The sequence below is a fragment of the Engystomops pustulosus genome, chromosome 4, assembly GCF_040894005.1.
Source record: "Engystomops pustulosus chromosome 4, aEngPut4.maternal, whole genome shotgun sequence".
NCBI lineage: Eukaryota > Metazoa > Chordata > Amphibia > Anura > Leptodactylidae > Engystomops > Engystomops pustulosus.
In genome coordinates this window covers 15,022,366-15,045,568 of record NC_092414.1, presented here as the reverse complement: position 1 = coordinate 15,045,568, position 23,203 = coordinate 15,022,366, and the positions used below count along the sequence as shown (strand labels likewise).

General features: G+C 45.3%; 1 protein-coding gene across 2 annotated transcripts in view; it reads right to left on the bottom strand.

Annotated features, from left to right (window-relative positions):
• The window catches only part of KDM7A (lysine demethylase 7A), a 52,363-nt gene extending 34,689 nt beyond the window's left edge, over window positions 1-17,674 (bottom strand). For both annotated transcript variants that reach the window (XM_072145262.1, XM_072145261.1), the window contains exon 1: window positions 17,467-17,674. In XM_072145262.1, coding sequence (XP_072001363.1) covers window positions 17,467-17,567 — 101 coding nt within the window. In that variant the 5' untranslated portion in view covers window positions 17,568-17,674. The remainder of the gene's footprint in view (window positions 1-17,466) is intronic.
• Between the last annotated feature and the right edge of the window lie 5,529 nt (window positions 17,675-23,203).

Below are 23,203 nucleotides of genomic sequence, written 5' to 3'. Positions count from 1 at the left end.
AGAATGTGTGGCTGCACCCTCAACCTACAATCCATTGTGTACCGTATTTTTAGGACTATAAGGCGCACAAAAAATCCTTTGATTTTCTCAGAAATCAACTGTGCGCCTTATAGTCCAGTGCGCCTTATATATGAACTGTACTTACAGACAACAGCTGCCTTGAACTGTGCACAGGTCTGCCACCTGCTGGACATTCATCCTTATAATCCGGTGCGCCTTAAATATGAGCCTAGACGTTTTAGCAGGCATTTATTGATGGTGCGCCTTATACTCCGGTGCGCCTTATAGTCCGAAAAATACTGTACATAGTTTAGTGACTGTGGGATGGAGCAAGAACAATGTCAATGTCACAGGCCTTTGAACGCCAGGACCAATTCATCGAACTGATCGACGGTGGTTCAACTATCCCATATCCATCACTAAATCTCAGAATAGTTGATGATTGACCAAACGAGGAGAGCTTGTTCCCGCAATATAATAACTTCACGAAACTGAATGAACGAGGTAGTGATCGCCTCATGTTCTGTAAAGACCAAAGAAAACAAGTGCTGATCGACACAAGTCAGATGACAGATCGGAGGAAACCCCTCACGATCACAGGTCTATGGAGAAGGCCTTATCAGTACATGTCTATCCAGCAAAATTGCAGAGAACCAGAAAGTGTAGTGTAAGGGATAGGGTGTTATCCAAGGCACATTCCCATCCGGTCAGCGCCCTTTGATGTTTATCTTCTTAGGTGCCACTGTGGTAGCCCACCCCCTTATGTAACCTCCAGAGATGTGAAAACAAACAAGATAAAAGACTAGGAGAAAAAAAAAAGTGCCAAAAACAGAACTCAAGAGAGTGAACATAGCCTAAACTTGTGCAACATGAAACTTTTTGGGCGGACGGAGATTTTTTATTTATCTTTTTACCTCAGAATGTGTGGCAGACCCGCGTTATGATAAAAATAACGCAACGTATTGTAACTGGAAAATTAGCGTTGTCAGCTGCTTATCCTGCTTCAATTACCACATCTTTATAGCAACGACTGGTCTCCCGGCGTATAAAATCTCTTTTACGATGGCCCATTGTCTGGTCATTTCGAGTGCTGATCGATTATATATGCAGGTTAATCGGCCCTCGTTTAACTGGCCTTTTACATCGCCTGGCTGCAACTATACAGCAGGTGATCGATCGCCAATATGATCATTCCGTACCTCATCACCTGAAAATATTGGGACTAATAACAGCCAATCACAGTGCTGCTTTCATTTTTCCTCAGGAATTTATGAAATCTAAGCAAAGTACTGACAGGTCGCTATGGGAACGAGGCCTAGTCTCGCTAATGGTTCTCAGCCACTTTAATATTATGACAGCTCGGATTTTCAGCGATTACGTGAGAACTGGTCCTTATGAATACTCATCTAATCGGTGTGTCACATAAGCCTAGGTTAGGTAACCAGTTATGACCTTTTAGTCACCTAGTTAAAAATCAGGTCAGCCCGGTGAGAGACACAGCAGTGTGTCAATCGCCTACAGATACTGATCTATAACGCCCAGGAGTCAGGGGTTGAAACCACCCCGTTAACCTGTTTTCACACGGTCTCGCAAACACAATCTATTGTTCCCTGTTATCAGCCAGATCAGGCATCATCATTTACGTTGCCAAGACATTTACCTCACAGAGCGAGGTCTAGATTTCGTACTAGAGACAATATGGGGTCTACCTAAACATTCAGCCTCGGCACAATAAATTTAATAAGGCACTGTAGGATACAGCGAACGTCAATACACCTGATCACCACACTTTTCTACCTTGGGGGGTCACCACAAGATCAAGAAAACTCCAATTTTACCTAGTTAAGGAACAATCACATTGGGATGTTTTCGATTTAGGCGGTGGGAGGAATTATTGAGTGCTTCAATTTGTCAAATTGGATGGCTGGTGGAAAGGTTCAATGATACATATAGATTTTCCGCCATTTTGAAAAATCAGTCTAAGACGCCTCCCCATCGCTCGGCTCGCTTGACATGCTGGTCATAGATGAAGGCAATTCCCCCCTCAATCTGTGTAAAAAGATAATACATTTGGCCCTGAGACTAAGAAATCTTTAAGGACATGGCATAGCTTTCACACGAGCCAGAGTCTGCCTCACGTCTCAGCTAATAGGTCAATTTTACGAGGGCAAGCCTCACTGGCGGCGATTTACGACCAGATAATGATGACTGCCACAATAAAGAGACATGAGGTGCACATTAAAATTTCAGAGGTCTGCGTTACACGGTTATGATCCATAGATACGCGGAGGCAGCTCTTGAAAAGCAAAAGGCACCGACCTCTGCTAATAATTCATGAACATCCATATGGCAGTGTATCACGTTAACTTGTGGTTGGCCCGGGCAGTGAGCAGCACCCTAAGTGATCAAGAACTAGTGAGCACCTTAAAGAGACAGTCACTAAAGTGAATGGTAGGTGCGGGGGATGGGCCCACTCAATGTGACCTAAATTGCTCTTTCAAGGTTCTTCTTTGATCTCCATTTACTTCAAGTCGTTGCCTTTATTCAAGAGCAGACGGAGAACCAGTTGTTATGTAGAGGCCGGTCGATCACAACTGGCTCCTCAAGTCGCTGCTACATTGTGCCAGGTGTAATCAAGTGGCAAGAGGCCCGCGCCCCCTCCTTATGGTCCATCTTAAGTGTCGATGTGATGTGACAAGTTCTTATTAAAGACTTTCTTAAAGAGCATCATTACCATGTAATGTCAGCACTCTTAAGAGGCCAAGCAGCTGAAGCAGCAAAATGGCAGCCAGTGCTTTTTTTTTTGTCTTACGTTATCTTTCAATTGTTAATAAAGCTTGAATAAAAAAAATAAAATAAATCTGCCAATAGGCACCATCAAATTAAAGAAACCAAGAACACAAAACTTCTCCAGTTTCATTTTCAGTTTCTAATGCAACATTCAAGTGGGTGACGCAACCTTCGTACAACTTTTACTCTTTTAATGTTAAGGTTGCAGGAAGGCAGAGTTGTCCAGGCGATCTGTTGTTTCTCATTACATCACATCACACGAACAAGGAACAGTCCACGTTAGTGTGCACATCCAAAGCACAACTGAAAGCCTAAAGGCTCTCATCTGGAATCAGCTAAGAGACTGTCCGAACATAATCTTCACAGGTTTATTAAGCTCCTTAAAGGTGACCACAAGATGAAGGTTCACAGTTGAAGTATGATGTATACATGTTTTAGTCCATACTGGGTATTACATGTACACTGACATTTCGCGAAAGAACAAGATCCTTCATGGCTGCCCCATCCAACTATCTGCCCAAAATGTCAAATATGTACAACTTTACCAAATCGTGAATCCAACCAGAGTTTAAGAAATACCCTATTACATGTAAAACTATCCCTACACGATATGGATCCATAGACAGACTGGCCAATTAGAGCACCAGAGGATCCTCCAGTGGGCCCCCAACTTCTACCCAAAACTGGATCCCGGATGACCAGGAGAAGATAAAGCTTGTTTGGAAACTACCAAGGTTGTTCAACTATGCGTTGATGGATGATGGCTCCCCCAAATATTTTCATCTGATGACCCCTAAATCTCCCCTAAATCTCCAGGCCGACATTGGGCAGGTCTTAGCTGTCCTTCGAATGCTAGTTTTCCCTCAAAAAAAATCAGTCAAGGCATGATTTATGCCACCATTTGACCATCTTACAGTGGGTTCGAAAAGCTGCTTTAACATCATCAGTAGGGGATTGTTCATATGGTAAATTCGGGTGGGATCAAATAGGTGGCCATGATGTAATCATATAATGGTGTATGACCATTAGAGATGTTCTACGAGCTTCATAAGTTGGGTTCAAACTGGCTTCCGTTTTTTTTGAAATATCAGATTAATAAAGCTCGATATAGAGGTACATTTCCCCCTTCGTAGCCAATAGTAAACCAGATCCCGAGTCATATCCTCTCCACGTTTTCAACCGAGTGGGCAATGATAGTATAGTAAGCTGTAGTAATCAGATTTTTCTTCTCTAAGAAGAACAAATTGTCGTGAAGAACTAGGCCAACAGCATCACAACGCCTGACATCCAGAGAACAGAACGCTCCAAGAGACTGTACTGTGAAGACACCACAGCAAAAACAAGCCGCTCCGAGGAGAACAGATTGGTGCCAGATCCATTATGTGTCACACGTTCAGTCACCAAGCACATCAGACCCCACTGCAGTCTGTAACACAATGTAAAATCCAATAGGCCTCCGGAGTCATTACCCAGGACGGCAATGGAGGATTTTCCTTTTTTGTTAAAGGACAGCAATTATAAATATTTCACAACGGGCCCGGCCCGGGAAGCCGAGACAATGAAGTCAGTTGCGTTCCCTCAGGCGTCCTCCGTATATCACTTTAATGTCACATTCTCGATTACACAGCCTTTACTATGAGGAACCTTCTGGGCCTAAGCAATGCAAGACTCCCACAGCAAGACTAAAAGTCTCCTGTTCCCTCAAATCAAAAGGATCTCTAAAAAGAACTAAAAAAATTTATATAATATAGTAAAATGTCCCTTTCGGTAACAATATGGACTAAAATAATTCCCCTGAAACACAGCCATCAGTATAAAAATCGGCATTAGGACTACACTTAAACCTATATCAAAAAAAGGGTTTGCAACCGTTTATAGCTTCCCCGATTCCTAGGCATAAACCAACAAATTATATACAAGACAACAATTTTTTTATTTATTTTTTATTTTTTTTAATTTAAAGGATTTTACCCTTGAAGAAGGTTCTCACACTTCAACCGCCCCATCGGTATTTGACAAAAAGATGCTGGACCTTCATTCACTTCTATCGGGCTGCCGGACTAGCCGATGCCTACATTGTGATATCTGGGGGTCCAAGTGGTTGAACCCTTTTAGTACACATTTCTTAAGTCTATTTGTGAAAATTCCTGGGGCAGGGGTACTTGCCCAGATCCAGCATCGCTGTAATTTCCAGATCTTCCAAAATTGGAAGTTCCGAGGGTCCAGGGACTTGTTTTGGCCAACCGTTGGCCTCTCAGCATTGTCTACGATGTTAAATAAGTGCCAACCTGAGTGCAACCAAAGCAGGTCCAGGTTGAAGAAGAACGTGCTGCAACGTTTTCTGCGGGTATCCAAGTCTTCTTCTAAAGGACCACCCATATAGGAGAGTAACGCTCTCTTGTGACGGGAACACAGCATTTCGGCACAAAAAAGAAACCACACCACGTGTTAAGTATTCCAGGGCCCCCAATATAGGTATCCAAATGAAGAGAAGAAGACGGGTCACTCACCAGTACGTGAAAATTTATTGCAGCCGACTGGAGCAGGTAAAGAGGTGCCAGACACACCACAAACTACGTCGTTTGTGGGGTGTCCGGCAACTCTCTACCTGCTCCTGTCGGCTACAATAAATTTTCACGTACTGGTGAGTGACCTGTCTTCTTCTCTTCATTTGGATGTCTTTATCCTATATTGACCTTTGCATCACTTCGGAGCGCACCACCAAGTGAAACTGCAGACTTAGCGTCAAGGTGTACCATTAGTTTGGAAGAGACGTAGTTGCCTGCTATTTCCCTTCGCTGTGTCCCCGAATATAGGTGGTTGTGAAGTTTACCCACTGTTTCGAGAACTTGGAAGGTCTCCTGCTTTTTTCGGGACCCTTCCGAATATCCTTCATTGATAAATGAGCAATATAATTGTCCTTGGTGTCTTCTACACAAGAGCACCAACATTATAGTTTACACGGGTCCATCAAGCTCAACCAAGGAAGGGAAAGGGATTGGATGAGAAAGGGATTTAGGAGAAACAACTCTATTGCGCAATATTGTACCATCGTTTTCAATGTAGAGAGAGCTCACCACAAATAAAAGTGAAACCTCAACTTAATGGTCTACAAAAAGTTCCTTCAGGATTGGCAAGGAGTGACTGCAGGTTTTTCCAAAGTCCAAAATATGCCAAACATAACTGGCAAGGGTTAAAAGAAAAAAAAAAAAACCTCATTCCTGACGGCCATAAATCCTCCGTAGACAAAACCCGATGCTGTCAATGTTCTCAGCGAGGCTGATCTATGGTCCGGGTTTAGCTGCGGTGTAAGCAGATAGGAAGGAAGGTGGAATCTTCACAGAGATCAATGACCGCGCTGACCGTGGGATTTATCAGGCGATTCATAAGCAATTTACCGGCAATTAATGCAGTGCCAGTAAAATGTATTAAAAATAGACCAATCCGTGAGTATCCGAAAACCGTTCCAGTGCCGGAATCGAAGGGCTCACCCTCTCGAAAAGTCAACAACGACCGAATATTCGTTATTTTTGTTCACGTTCTGTAGATACCGGTACAGTCTAAATATATTTACCAAAACTCATGTTAGAGCAAGGTTCACATGAGGACACGTTGCCCGCCAAGAACAAGACTTCCCCCATTGTTTTACAGGCGCGTTGTGGAGTCTTCTAAGGCTGCTACATATCCAAGTGTGAAAAATTGGAGAATTCAGAACTAAAAAGGAATTATACAAATTTTTTTTTTCTAAATTGGAAGTCAGACCTTGGCCATGACCAAAATGTGCCGTGTTCTCCCTAAGGTGCTGGGATCCTAGCCTGAGCTGCTCACGGACAAAGCGTAGAGGATTACATTACAATAGGTCGTACAGGGCTCCTTGGCAGCGCCGAGCAGGGGTTAAGAGCCGGAAAGTCTCGTAGAGGACAAACCTATTCATTAGAGCCAAGTGAAATTAGACATGTAAGCAACGTACAGTAGGTCAGGTCTTTAGAAGACGACTGACGGGAGGACTGCTCTATACATTACTAAGGATCGGTAAAAGCACAAAAAAAAAAGCAAAAGATGATAGATCACATTTAAAATTGTGTGCATCTATGTACAAACACACATGTACAGATATCTGTAGATCGGAGCCAGCCACGTGACAATGGCACACAGCCTTCGAAAAGAGTGAATGCCCGGGAGAGGGGCCTGTCCAAAATCCACCAACCAAAATAGAAGACAGACAATGGAGAGTACTTTTTTTTTGCTTTTTTTTTTTAAGCGTAATAGCACAGAAATAAAATACAAGTATATAATCACTATAAAAAGCTGAGTAGGAAAGGGAACGGGAAGAAGCAATGGGGGGCAGAGTGGCACAAATAAGGGGGGGCGGCAGAAGAAGAGCGGCACGAATGGGAGGGAAGGGGTAGCAGAAGAAGAGCGGCACGAATGGGGGGGCAGCAGAAGAAGAGCGGCACGAATAGGGCGGCGCAGAGGAGGAGCGGCACGAATAGGGGGGCGCAGAGGAGGAGCGGCACGAATAGGGGGGCGCAGAGGAGGAGCGGCACGAATAGGGGGGCGCAGAGGAGGAGCGGCACGAATAGGGGGGCGCAGAGGAGGAGCGGCACGAATAGGGGGGCGCAGAGGAGGAGCGGCACGAATAGGGGGCGCAGAGGAGGAGCGGCACGAATAGGGGGGCGCAGAGGAGGAGCGTCACGAAGAGGGGGGCGCAGAGGAGGAGCGTCATGAAGAGGGGGGCGCAGAGGAGGAGCGTCATGAAGAGGGGGGCGCAGAGGAGGAGCGTCATGAAGAGGGGGGCGCAAGGAGGAGCGTCATGAAGGGGGGGGGGCGCAGAGGAGGAGCGTCATGAAGAGGGGGGCGCAGAGGAGGAGCGTCATGAAGAGGGGGGCGCAAGGAGGAGCGTCATGAAGAGGGGGGCGCAAGGAGGAGCGTCATGAAGAGGGGGGCGCAAGGAGGAGCGTCATGAAGAGGGGGGCGCAAGGAGGAGCGTCATGAAGAGGGGGGCGCAAGGAGGAGCGTCATGAAGAGGGGGGCGCAAGGAAGAGCGGCATGAATAGGGGGGCAGAGGAAGAGCGGCATGAATAGGGGGGCAGAGGAAGAGGAACAAGAAGTAGAAGGAGGACGAGCAGAGGAAGGGGAATAACAGGCAGAGGGTACAAGAATAGGCAAAGAAACAGGATGTGGAAAAAGAAGCATGAGAAGAGGAGGAAAAGGAAGAGGGGAAAGGATTGGTTTGCAAGATGGCTAAATATCTACCATACAAACGAAAGTACTCATGCAGTACATCTTCCCCATTTTCGAATGGGAGACTAGGGACTGGAGGGAAAATAAAAATTAATTACTCCATCAATTCACTGTGAGATACTTAAGAGGCCAAGCACCAAGCTGCCGGCATTGGGAGGGGACACAGTCACGTACACGGGACCACTGCCAATACAACATACCTTGACCAAAAGCTGGCAAGCAGCCGGAGTCACAGACCTAAAGCCTTGACCAATTGAGGCAGCGGTCCGCCAAGTACGTCGTGTTCTGTCCCCGTCAAGCTCACTTCCACTTCTAGACAATAGTTTCCACAAGGGACTGTGAAGTGGAACAATCTAATCTGTTTGCGGCTCGCGAAGCCAAATAGGCAAAGGACTCGTCGGGAATCGCAGGAAACAATCTGAAACCATTTCTCGAGAATAATTTCCAGTGCACCTGCTACCAGGGCACAGAAGCTGCCGGGTCTGTGATCAGTCATCAGAACGTGACTACTCGTAGTACAAAGATCAGAGGTGCTCAAGAGCTTCTGCTCAACCAAAAGGTGAAGAGAAAAACCTTTCCGGGCTATTGACTACTGAAGTTGTCAATCTTTAGATGTTGTGAACGCTACTTGAAAACACTCGGACGTGGTTGGACTCCCCCCCCCCCCCCCCCCCAAGTTCTGAAAATATAATGGAGCTCGATATAACACGGCACCACAAGCTTCAACTTGAGTTCCATTTGGAGTCAATAACGTAACAAGAAATGAAGACCCAAAAAGTTGGCGTTAAGACGCCAAGAATCACCTAGAACTTTACTGCTGCCTAGTGGCATTGTGCATACAACACTAAACTTATGAAAATTAGATTTGTATATGGTATCGCAGGAGATGAAAACCATGGGACAGATATAACCCAACATCTGGGGAAAAAGAAGAAGAGCCCAAAAGCCATATTAATAAGGGAAATGGTGTTGCCCTCAAACATATTGGATAACTTCTAGTCCATTTTTGGAAATTCCCCAGTTGGAGTGGCCCTAACTGGCCAGTTTGTCCACCTTGATTGCACATTGCTTAAAGAGGTTTTTCAGGAACTTCAAGGGCACCTGAATCTTAAATCTGCCCATGCGTCACGCCAGTTCTCATGTTCTTAACTACGTCTGCGGCCTCCTTCGATCTTGAGTCGTCAATTTTGACATTTTGAGTCTGGTCTGTGAAGGCCTTGACCTGAAGCGTTGCCCATGACCCGATGGCACCTGTAACCACCTACAGGAGTTAAAGTACCAACACAACGTGGGAACTGGAAGTCTGAGCAAGGCAAGTACACGCTTTTTTTGGTTTTGTTACATTTGTGGCCTCCAGGAATTCGAAAGAGAAACTTTGACCACCTCATCAACTCTAACAGGTGGTAATCCACCAATTCTGGTGTTGTTGGGAACTTTCTTTCTACTTCCTTAACCAAGGTCATCATTTACAGATCTCTAATGTCAAATGGGTGGAGCCAGGCTGTCAGATCCGGCGAAGCAGCACCTTCCTGAAAGTAGAGTACTTAGTTTCAATACCGTATATGCCAATTAAGTACTCTACTTTCAGGTACGTGCTGCTGCGTCGGATCTGACCCATCCATTTGACATTAGAGAGCTACCATAGTTTCACCACCATATACGCTAATTAGGGTAGCGCTCTACTGTCAAATGGGTGGTCTTTGGCAAGTACAGACAGCCCTGCCAACTCAGAATCAATGGGGGACTACTGGGTGAATTGGCGGATCATTGCCTATTAAAAGGGGTTGTCTGAGATTGTAAAAAAAATTTAAAGGTGGCCTGAGCTGGGGGTGTACAAATAAATAAGCCTGTACTTCCCTTTTCTGACACTTTTGGCGTCCCGAACCGCCATTTGTGAGTGCCGGAATAATTAAATAGTACAGTCCTCCCCGAGACCATTGCTAGATATGTTTTTTGTTTATAATCTCGGACAACTCCTTTAAAGTTAGTGGGGATGGTAAAAAGTCCTCTTTAAAGAAGGGGATGGTTCTAGTCCCAGATGAAGGTTCTCGGGAAGGATGATGATTCCTCGTTACTTTCCCCATGTATCGCAACGTTCCCAAATGACTCCGCACTTCAATCCCGACACCAATCAGCAGAAATTAGACACTCGCTTAAGCAAATGATGGAAAAAAAAAAAAATTCACTAATGAGACGACATCATCATCATCATGAATCTGCAAAGGGAAAATTGATGCAGAAAAAAAAAAATATATATAAATTGAAATGTTCGGCGGCAGGTGGGACATTATGTAAGAGCACAACTGCTGCGAGATGTAATTTCGGCGAGAGCACTAAATATTTACACAGCAATTGATTCCGAGTGTCGCTTACGTCGACAATCAATGCGGATACACACGCCGCAACCGCCGCACATGAGACTCCCTGATTAGTGACTGATCGCACGGCAGCGCTACACCACCGGAGGGATCTCTCCTCCCGCTCCTATCCCGCACAGGTACGATACGGAGAGTTCCTTCTCATCGGGATTTCACAGAACTAAATTCCCTTTACTATTAGCAAAACCGCTGCCCCGAAATGTGGTAAATCTAGTAAATTGTTCCCTGAGGACCTCTACTAAATGTCTTTGGTCCGATATCCAGTATTCCATACGACCAGCTGGGCTACCATCCCTACGCGTGATGTATAATCCATGTATGTACTCAGTGACTGCACCCGCAGCAGAATAGTGAGTGCAGCTCTGGAGTATAATACAGGATGTAACTCAGGATCAGTACAGGATAAGTAATGTCATGTATGTACACAGTGACTGCACCAGCAGTAGAATAGTGAGTGCAGCTCTAGGGTATAATACAGGATGTAACTCAGGATCAGTACAGGATAAGTAATGTCATGTATGTACACAGTGACTGCACCTGCAGCAGAATAGTGAGTGCAGCTCTGGTGTATAATACAGGATGTAACTCAGGATCAGTACAGGATAAGTAATGTCATGTATGTACACAGTGACTGCACCAGCAGCAGAATAGTGAGTGCAGCTCTGGGGTATAATACAGGATGTAACTCAGGATCAGTACAGGATAAGTAATGTCATGTATGTACACAGTGACTGCACCAGCAGCAGCAGAATAGTGAGTGCAGCTCTGGGGTATAATACAGGATGTAACTCAGGATCAGTACAGGATAAGTAATGTCATGTATGTACACAGTGACTGCACCAGCAGCAGAATAGTGAGTGCAGCTCTGGAGTATAATACAGGATGTGACTCAGGATCAGTACAGGATAAGTAATGTCATGTATGTACACAGTGACTGCACCAGCAGCAGAATAGTGAGTGCAGCTCTGGAGTATAATACAGGATGTAACTCAGGATCAGTACAGGATAAGTAATGTCATGTATGTACACAGTGACTGCACCAGCAGCAGAATAGTGAGTGCAGCTCTGGTGTATAATACAGGATGTAACTCAGGATCCGTACAGGATAAGTAATGTCATGTATGTACACAGTGACTGCACCAGCAGCAGAATAGTGAGTGCAGCTCTGGAGTATAATACAGGATGTAACTCAGGATCAGTACAGGATAAGTAATGTCATGTATGTACATAGTGACTGCACCAGCAGCAGAATAGTGAGTGCAGCTCTGGGGTATAATACAGGATGTAACTCAGGATCAGTACAGGATAAGTAATGTCATGTATGTACACAGTGACTGCACCAGCAGCAGAATAGTGAGTGCAGCTCTGGAGTATAATACAGGAGGTAACTCAGGATCAGTACAGGATAAGTAATGTCATGTATGTACACAGTGACTGCACCAGCAGCAGAATAGTGAGTGCAGCTCTGGAGTACAATACACTACAGGATAAGTAATTCTGTACACCGTGACCATCTTCAATGCAAAGACTTGAAATTTATTATTGTAGACGATGGACAATCCGTACCCTATTCAGAGATTGAAGTTTTCCAAAGAACTTTTTTTTTTATTTTTTTATTTTTTTGACGGACAATAGGGAGATGGTGTAATTCTATGGATCAACTGACGCCCGGATTATCCCCTTTCTGCGACATCAAAGGGAGCCCGTTATCTCTTCGGCACACAAGACGATGATCACAATACCTTCATGGATACCCAGGGCTACTAGCCATTCCCCAAAAAAATAAAAAAGGTTCATTTTCTTCGTCTGAGTGGGCAAGATAAGGATGAACAACTACACGGTGAACGGTAGGGTGCAACTAAACGTACAGAACATTCGGAATGTCATTGTTTCTTAGGATAATATCAGATCGGGGGGGGGGGGCATAAACCAGGACCCCTTTGGATCAGTTGTCGGAAGTAGTCACAGCGCTCTTTCTTCTCATGGACCTTTGGTGTCGTGACTGATCTAAGTGAAGGACGATCTCAGTGAAGGACCTTCCTCGTCAGCTGATCACTGGAAGGTCCTCACGTAGGGATCGGTTTGTACAGGCAGGACCAGCCCTTACTTCACTCATTACCACCGAGAATAAAACGCATTGCTGAACAATGGATTAGCAATATCGTGAAAATTTTCCCGTCCTGCTCCGGTCCCACCATCTATCATCCCTCTCCCTGGCGCCGTCGGCCCGCACCATAAAGCCTTATCATCAAAATCCACTTTTTTTTGGTCTTAAATCAGAAACGCTGGCAATGATCGGGTGCGGAGTCAATATCACATCTGAAAGAGCGAGAAACTTCCCGTCACAGCAGAACGATTCTGGAGCCAAAGCACCGGAGCAGACGATGCAAAATACGCTACCGGGCTCCGACGTAACTGAATACATTATAATCCATACAAAGAGGGAAACCAAGGTCTTGTAGAAGCGCAGGAGAATGATGCGTTGGGTGCGATAGGATATTGACCGCTTCTCCAAGACATAGTAGCATTGGGTAAGTTGGGTTTGCCAATGGATACTCTTAAAATCTTCCAGGAAGTGGAACTTCTCAAGGAAGCCCGTTCAGAGAAGATGCATCTCCACCAAGTATCCCTGGAGAGGCTGAAGGCAACCAACGAGAAACAAAGACACCCCAGCCCATCTCCAGAGGCAATTGGCCACCACAAACCATGAGACACGACTGGCTCCGGCAAGACACACCTGCCCAATCACTCGGACTAAATGTCCACAGCTAGATGCGGTGGAGATGGGATTCCACAAACCAAACCAACCACCACTAGAGACTTCCCAAAGACACACTGGCCCAATACCATAGGCGAGTTGGTCAAACATAAGACACCAGCCAGCTACCAGAGGTTAACTGGTTCTAGCAGGCCACATTGACCTGCCAAAAGAGAAAACTGTCTCCCCCAAAACACACCAGCCCATTACTAGAGGCAACTGCCCCGCTCAAGCCACACCAAATCTGCCACAAGAAACGACTGGCTCTGCAAGAAACACCTCCCCATGAAGGTATATGTCCCTCACAAAATAATAAAGCCAAACACGAGAGGCAACTGGTCTCCACAACTCCACCCAAGAAACACCGGCCCATCACCACAGGGAATAGGCTTCTATAAGTCAAGCCAACTACCACAAGAGGAAACTGGCTCCTCCAAGACACTCCGGCCCATCACTTCACGTAATTGGCCTCCAAAAGCCAAGCCAACTGCCAAGAGAGGTGACGGGATCCACCAAGACACCTCATCCCAGCACCAGAGGTTAGTTGCTCACACATAACATGTGGCCCACCACTGGCTCCCTCCAGACACACCATAAAAATCACGATAGTCATTTGACCCCCACAAGGCACAGCCACCTGCCTCGATTGACGAAAGTCCCTCACAAAGTAAACCAGACAACCACTAGAGGCGAGTGGCCTCCACAAGCCAAGCCAACCGCGGCAAGAGATGACTGGGTCTCCCAAGACACACCGACCCATGGCCACAGGGAATGGACCTCCACAAACCACACTGACCCATGGCCACAGAGAATTGACCTCGACAAGCCACACTGACCCATGGCCACAGGGAATTGACCTCGACAAGCCACACTGACCCACCACGAGACTCAAATGTTCTTCAGAAGACCAAATGCAAATGGCCCCAGTCATGGTTTCAATGGTACCCAAATATGTTATAGACATCCTTACATTTGAGAACTTACCGGGGTCTCCTGGTGACCTCTGCAGGAACCTTATCATAGACCCTAGTGAAAGGTGGCACCAACTGCACGACATGCTGGCCAACGCAGGGCTCCAGATAGACGCCGCAGCCACTGCCAAAACTTTTGCAACATTACAAAACATTTTCGCACCCACTGCCAAAAACCTTTGCGTGCCCAAACCGATCCCTTTAAAACCTGCTGACAATTTCGACTCGTACTAAAAAGGTCCCAACCAGAAGTCACAACACAAGTGCATCTAAGCTCATAACACTCGACGCTGATCAGACAAAACTGTCAGGGCAGAACCTGCGCTCGACAAGCCGCCTGACCCCACAACGACGAAACTAAAAAAAAACACCCCGCAGATACAACGACGAGACGTGACATTATCCTCCTGCTGCTCCAAACACAATGGGACAGAAAACATCACGGAAGAGGCCGCAAAACACAACTGTATTGTCACGCCGGCCTGTGGTTCACTCTCGTGGCCACCGGGGGCAGCAGAGCGCGTCCTGTTTTGTTTAAATGGGAGGATTTAAATGTCCTCGCAGCCATGCTGTCAATCAGAGGCTCCTCTTACAATCACAACCTCCCTCCTCCCGATCTCCCCCCCCCCCCCCCCCCACTCCAGCGTCTGAGCAAATACCCCCGGCCTGATGCCTGAAAACAAAGCTGAAACCAGAGCGGAGCAAAACAAGCGACACAATAAAAAGGGGACACACAACTGCCCGATGCTATAACCTAGGGAAAACCTGGACGGCAAAGTGTATGGGGACAGCAGGGGCAGCGGAGAAGGGGCTGATCACTAACTACTTCCTTTGTCTCAATGGCCGGTAACACACACACACATGGATCCCCCCCCGCCGTGGGGGTCGGGACATCTTCTCGTTCCCACCGGAAAGTTGCTACCTGTCATTACGGAGAGAGATCCCTCCGCTCCGCCAAGTTATTATGTAACGGGAGAAAACAAAAGGCGGCAGGGAATCAGCGCAGCGGGAATGTGGGTGATCACATCCATTGTCCTGGCGCGATACGGAGAAGGGGTGTGCGATACAACCGCCCGCGTCCTATCATCATAACACGCTACATAAAGGTCACACAGCACATGTTATAGCGGGAGCCGGCACATTGTAACCCACGAGGAGACTCTCTGCACTCAACACAACTTCTACTGACAGGAACACGGCGTGCACGTCACTTTAAGGGTCCTCTTACATCCACCCCCCCCACCTTCACATACCCAGGTTATACCGTACTGGATGTCATTATACCATGTAACAAGGTTGTATCATACTCCATACCCAAGTTATATACTATATACCTAGTCCATAGCAAACTATATACCATATACTCAACGCATACCTCAATATATACCTAGGTTATACCAAAACTCTATCCAATATACCTAAATTATTCCATAATACATACCTAGGTTATACCAAACTGTATCCAATATACCAAGGTTATACCGTACACCTACAATACTATATATTATACCACATAACATGGTGATATCCTATATACAAATATACCCAGGTTATAGCATAGTGCCGTAACACACATATACCCAGGTTATAGCATACTGCCATGACACACATATACCCAGGTTATAGCATAGTGCCGCAACATACATATACCCAGGTTATAGCATAGTGCCGCAACACAAATATACCCAGGTTATAGCATAGTGCCGCAACACAAATATACCCAGGTTATAGCATAGTGCCGCAACACACATATACCCAGGTTATAGCATAGTGCCGCAACATACATATACCCAGGTTATAGCATAGTGCCGCAACATACATATACCCAGGTTATAGCATAGTGCCGCAACACACGTATACCCAGGTTATAGCATAGTGCCGCAACACACATATACCCAGGTTATAGCATAGTGCTGCAACATACATATACCCAGGTTATAGCATAGTGCCGCAACACACATATACCCAGGTTATAGCATAGTGCCGCAACACACATATACCCAGGTTATAGCATAGTGCCGCAACACACATATACCCAGGTTATAGCATAGTGCCGCAACACACATATACCCAGGTTATAGCATAGTGCCGCAACACACATATACCCAGGTTATAGCATAGTGCCGCAACACACATATACCCAGGTTATAGCATAGTGCCGCAACACACATATACCCAGGTTATAGCATAGTGCCGCAACACACATATATCCAGGTTATAGCATAGTGCCGCAACACACATATACCCAGGTTATAGCATAGTGCCGCAACACACATATACCCAGGTTATAGCATAGTGCCGCAACACACATATACCCAGGTTATAGCATAGTGCTGTAACACACATATACCCAGGTTATACCATAGTTGCATAACACACATATACCCAGGTTATAGCATAGTCCCGTAACACACATATACCCAGGTTATAGCATAGTTGCATAACACACATATACCCAGGTTATACCATACTGCCATGACACACATATACCCAGGTTATAGCATAGTTGCATAACACACATATACCCAGGTTATACCATAGTGGCATAACACACATATACCTAGGTCATACCATTATGCAATACCCAGGTTATACCATGCCACCGTACCATCAGACATAAGTTACACATGCCACCATGTCTGCAAGTTTTATTCACCATAAGGTGGCGCTATGCATCACACATGTGCCTCTAAAATGACTAGGGGGCACTTATTTTCTTGACACCTCAAAACTTGAGGGGGGGGGGGGCATTATAACCAAAGGGGAACCGTTATATAAGCGGGGTTATTTCTTACATTTTTTTTGGGGGGGGGCATAACATAGGTACAACTTCTCATTAGAAAGTAATTTTCACCACCGGGAGAGGACGACAACTTTTTGGGGTGACCCCTCACTACTTTTATGAAGGAGGACAACAAAACGTGAACACCCCCAAACTATCCAGGACACTTTTGGGGGAGCAATGAGCGTAGTCAGAGCCTTTTAAAGGAGGTGACAGTCTTGGGGTGCAGCAGGGTGATACTTTTTTGGGGTGGTGGTGACTTTTAGAATTACCGGTGACCCTTTCGTTAGTGATAGGGTGATTTTGGGGTGCTCCAGTGTTGGGGTCCCCCTATATGTATAGCATAGCCCCCCTAGTATAGTGACTGAGTGTTATTAGTGGGGTCTGGGGGATGTGCATGCTGCCAGCCCCGGGCCCTGACTTCTCATTACCTCAGAGACCACCTTATTGTTATGATCCTGCCTGCCCCAGTCGCCCCCTCAGCTCTCAGCAGCCCCAGAGCCGGCTCATAGCCCCCCACAGACACAGCAGAGCCCCCCATACCTGCTATGGAACCAGTCCTTGCAGATGTCGCATTCGATCATGAACCGGCTCACATCGTACGGCTGCCGGCAGACACAGTAGACGGGAGCCGCTCCGGCCATCTTTAAAATCCACTCTCCAGCCCAGACATCACACACACAGCACGGAGCGGGGGAGGACGCCACCGCGCATGCGCCGCCAGCCTGCCCCAACCGCTCCCCCAACCCCTCCCCTCGCGGCTCGCACACACACTCTGCCCTAGTTCCTGCGCTCCCATTGGAGGAGGCCACGCACACGGGGGCGTGGTCACTCGCCAGCCTCAAAGCAATAGCCGAGAAGGAAGCAGCTCGGATTTGACGAAAGGAGACGAAACGTTCCGGAAATTGCCGAATGGAATGACATCTTCCCTTAAAGGGATATGTCACTGTAATAAGGGATCTCGAAGTAGTAAATGTTGCAAAAATATCATGCTTTACGTCATTAAACTGAAATGAATACAATATTTAGCGTTTTAGCTAATATATTTGTATATATTTATGTATTTAAACTGATGAAGGGGCTTCGGAGACCTAAACGTTTTCATATTGCCTTTATTATTCCTTGTCGCCTTGTTTCCCTGGATACCTTTACATTTTGTAATGGATGTATAAATGTAAAATACTTGCTTCCCCAGCGCCCCCATCCATAGTGACAACAGCGCCCCCATCCATAGTGACAACAGCGCCCCCATCCATAATGACAACAGCGCCCCCATCCATAGTGACAACAGCTCCCTCATCCATAGTGACAACAGCGCCCCCATCCATAATGACAACAGCGCCCCCATCCATAGTGACAACAGCGCCCCCATCCATAGTGACTACAGCGCCCCCATCCATAGTGACAACAGCGCCCCCATCCATAATGACAACAGCGCCCCCATCCATAGTGACAACAGCTCCCTCATCCATAGTGACAACAGCGCCCCCATCCATAATGACAACAGCGCCCCCATCCATAGTGACAACAGCGCCCCCATCCATAGTGACAACAGCGCCCCCATCCATAGTGACAACAGCGCCCCCATCCATAATGACAACAGCGCCCCCATCCATAGTGACAACAGCTCCCTCATCCATAGTGACAACAGCTCCCTCATCCGTAGTGACAACAGTGCCCCAATCCATAGTGACAACAGCTCCCTCATCCGTAGTGACAACAGTGCCCCCATCCATAGTGACAACAGTGCCCCAATCCATAGTGACAACAGCGCCCCCATCCATAGTGACAACAGCGCCCCCATCCATAGTGACAACAGAGCCCCCATCCATAGTAACAACACTTCCCTTGATGGAAATAACAGCGCCCCCAACCATAACAACAAGAGCCCACCCCCCATCCATAGTAACAACGCCTCCCTCGATTGAAATAACAGCGCCCCAATCCATCAAAGTCCCACACGGCAGAATGGAGCTTATCTGGGCCATTACAGTGCCCCCCCCCCCCATAACTCTACTCCTATTACAGTGCCACCATATCCCCCACAGCCATAGGTTATCTTACACAAAAACCTTAAATATTTCCCCCCGCCCCATTCTTAGGATGTAAACACAATTACATAACAATATCAATTATTCTTGAATCATTGGGTGCGTCTGTCTATACAGAAATACCAGTTTACGAAAGTGCTGCTCCGCGGGCATCGTGCCTGGCATCTTGTGTCTGAACGTGTCATGTGGAGTAATCTCTTCGTATCAACTAAAAACTAGAGAACCATTATATTTTTTTATTGTATGTCTAAGAATGGGTGTAATGAATGGGATAATGATGCCCGGCGTGATACTCCGATGCCCGCTGATGCCAGTCTGAGACATCTGTCTGCTCTCCGTTATCCTATTAGGACGTCCCTAAATGGGCAATTCTTATGTTCCAATTTGCCCATTTGCCAATTATTAATAGGGAGACCCATGAACCCTTCAGTGCCCAACACAGATGGCAGGCATGGGCATAATAGTAGTAGAGCTGTGCCCATAGTCATTCATTGTGGAGACTGATACAAAAAAATATCAAAAATTAGCTGAGAACTTTCACCTTTAGATACTTGGCATACCCTCATCCGACGTTGCCATTTAGACCTAAAAGAAGGGGCACCCATAAACAGTGCCATCATTATAGTGTGAACCATAGAGTGCCCAGGGATTGACCCTATAAAAGGGTCATCCAAAAAGGAGTGTCACCCAATAAACAATGGCAGACAGAGACTGCACCCATAAATGTGTCATCCAGACTAATCCATTGTAAATGTTACTTAAAAGATTGCCCCATAAATAATGCCAACCAAATAGTGTACCCGTAAAAGCGTAAACTAGAGTGTACCCATTATGTCTTTAGCTAGAAATTGCCCCATAAACAATGCCAACCAAAGAGTGTGCCTATAAAAGTGAGAACTAGAGTGCATTCAAAGAAATGAGAAGCAAAGAGTGACCCATAAATAATGCCAACCATAGAGTGTGCCCATAAAAGTGTCAACTAGAGTGTACCCATGATGTTTTTAGCTAGAAATTACCCCATAAACAATGCCATCCAAAGAGTGTACCTATAAAAGTGTAAACTAGAGTGCATCCATAGAAATGAGAACCGAAGAGTGACCCATAAAAAGTGCCAACCATAGAGTGTGCCCATAAAAGCCTCAACTAGAGTGCACCCATAATAATTTCAGCTAGAGATTTCCCCATAAGCAATGCGAGCCATAGAGTGCACCCATAGAAATGTCAGCCAGAAATTGACCCTTTAATATGCAGAGAGAGAATGCACCCATGACAGCGTCCACAAGATTGTCCCCTTAAGTGCCCCCCATTTAGGGAAAAAGTGTCCACCAAATAGTACCCCTTAAATGTGGCATGCAAAATCAAAAACAGTGCCAGAAAGAGAGTGTACGAGGGGCTCATCTCCAATCACCATCTACACATTCCGATCACTACGATCACAAGATCCCATGAGACGCTTCATGTAGGTCGTGGGATACAAAATCACAAAGTTTTGATCAATTCTCCCTGCATGGTTTCCATTAACCTAATTAGATTGTAATCTGCTTGGGGTGGGGATGATTTTTCTGTCGCGCTTCCAGATTGCCAGTCAATGTCCTGTTATTTAAAGGGCAGCTCCACCCTAGAGCCACTTTACACATTATGTAATATGATGAATAACTGCATTCAGAAGCGGGAAAGGGAAGTATTAAAGTATTAGTATTATAGTAGTTATATTCCTGTACATAGGTGGCAGTATTATAGTAGTTATATTCTTGTACATAGGGGCGGTATTATAGTAGTTATATTCTTGTACATAGGGGGGCAGTATTATAGAAGTTATATTCTTGTACATAGGGGGCAGTATTATAGTAGTTATATTCTTGTACATAGGGGGCAGTATTATAGTAGTTATATCCCTGTACATAGGGGGCAGTATTATAGTAGTTATATTCCTGTACATAGGGGGCAGTATTATAGTAGTTATATTCTTGTACATAGGGGGTAGTATTATAGTAGTTATATTCTTGTACATAGGGGCAGTATTATAGTAGTTATATTCTTGTACATAGGGGGGCAGTATTATAGAAGTTATATTCTTGTACATAGGGGGCAGTATTATAGTAGTTATATTCTTGTACATAGGGGGCAGTATTAAAGCAGTTATATTCTTGTACATAGGGGGCAGTATTATAGTAGTTATATTCCTGTACATAGGGGGCAGTATTATAGTAGTTATATTCCTGTACATAGGGGGCAGTATTATAGTAGTTGTATTCTTGTACATAGGGGGCAGTATTATAGTAGTTATATTCCTGTACATAGGGGACAGTATTATAGTAGTTATATTCCTGTACATAGGGGCAGTATTATAGTAGTTATATTCTTGTACATAGGGGGCAGTATTATAGTAGTTATATTCTTGTACATAGGGGGCAGTATTATAGTAGTTATATTCTTGTACATAGGGGGCAGTATTATAGTAGTTATATTCTTGTACATAGGGGGCAGTATTATAGTAGTTATATTCCTGTACATAGGGGGCAGTATTATAGTAGTTATATTCTTGTACATAGGGGGCAGTATTATAGGAGTTATATTTTTGTATGTAGATTTAGTTTCTAAGTGGAAGTTTTTGTCGTGTTTTGAAAGGAAATGCTCTTAAATGGGCACAGTGAATTTGCTTCCCGTCTTACCATGAGCTAATGCTGGGGCGCTCTATGAACGTCTGCTTCTGCTGTGGCAGACATGACTCCTCTTCCAGCTGGTCGGCTGCCAGATTGACAACACATTGATTTCTGGAAGTGTGAAGTTTATGATAACATATTATTTCAATTATATTTTCCTGTTTAATCATAACACTTGCCCATCCATTGATTTCTTTCACATTGCCCAGCTGGTCCTATATATGAACTTAATGTTAGTTCTATCTTCTTAAAGGGACAGTACAGTTATTTCTACTTGCATATTTATGTCCTAAAACCCTTCTGGACACCTTTACATTTCACTTTTTGGCACATTTCAAGGAAACAAGCCTCTTGAGAAGTGCTTCCTCTGTCCCTAAGATAGCACTTCCTGTTGCCGGTTTCTGTCAGCTCAGTGTTATCATGGAAAAATGGGATACAACTGGCCTTGTGTATCTTTGATAACACTGTCAAATCAAGAGTCAGAAGTGTTGTCATAGGGATTTTTCAACGATTGCTCATTGGGAACGGTAACACCGACCATGTCCGAAAAATTAGGTAATTTAGCGTCACTCAGGACAACTTCCCTTTTAAGCCATGGGTGTTGTGTGATCTTTCACGTCTCCTTTTTTCATAGATTTCACAATGTCTTTTCTCATAAGAGTTGCAAGTATTAGTAAAAGTGGTGTAAATATACAAATACTATTCGGAGTGGACCACAATGCATTGCTGTTGGATTTCACAAATATAATGTAGTTCAAAATGCTCATATTTCACTTATTTTCTGTGGAATACTAAAAATTAATGTTAAAAAAGATGTTTAAAGATCAACACTTTGGGGGAGATTTATCAGAAGTGTCTGAGAGCAGAACTGTTCTAGTTACCCACGGTAACCAATCAGAGCTCAGCTTTAATTTTCCCACAGCTGTTTATAAGATAAAAGCTGATTTCTAATTGGTTTCCATGGGCAACTAGAACAGTTTTACCTCAGACATGTCTGATAAATCCCCCCATTTGGGCCCGTGTACCACTTTGAACCCAAATACAAATTGGGGATCACTTGTGTCTTCATTGAGGGGTTCAATATTCATATGCGCACACTTGGCTACCACCACTGACTTGAACACTTCTTCAATCAAATGGGGGACATGGGACCCCTGTTGCTGTGGTGGAAGCAGTAGTGGATTTTAATGTAGGCAATTTGGGCCCAAAGCTTCTAGAGGGGCCATGGCCACCTGCAACACCCACTAAATTTTATACTAGGAAGAAAATTCACCAATGAAATCCTTGTATATCTGTTCCTGGTCACAATACACGTTTACACAAGATCCATTTCAGGACCTTTGAAAGTCTTCCAAAGGTCCTGAATCTGCATATTTAATGCAGGCAGAAGGGACACTTACCCTAATAAGCAGAATCTAGTGCAGTGATGGCAAACCTTTTAGACACCGAGGGCCCAAACTACAACCATAACCAACATATTTTTCGCAAAGTGCCAATGCGACAATTTAAGCAGCAACTTATTACTCCCTGCTCTGTCACATGTTTCAATTGTATAGGCACCTGAGG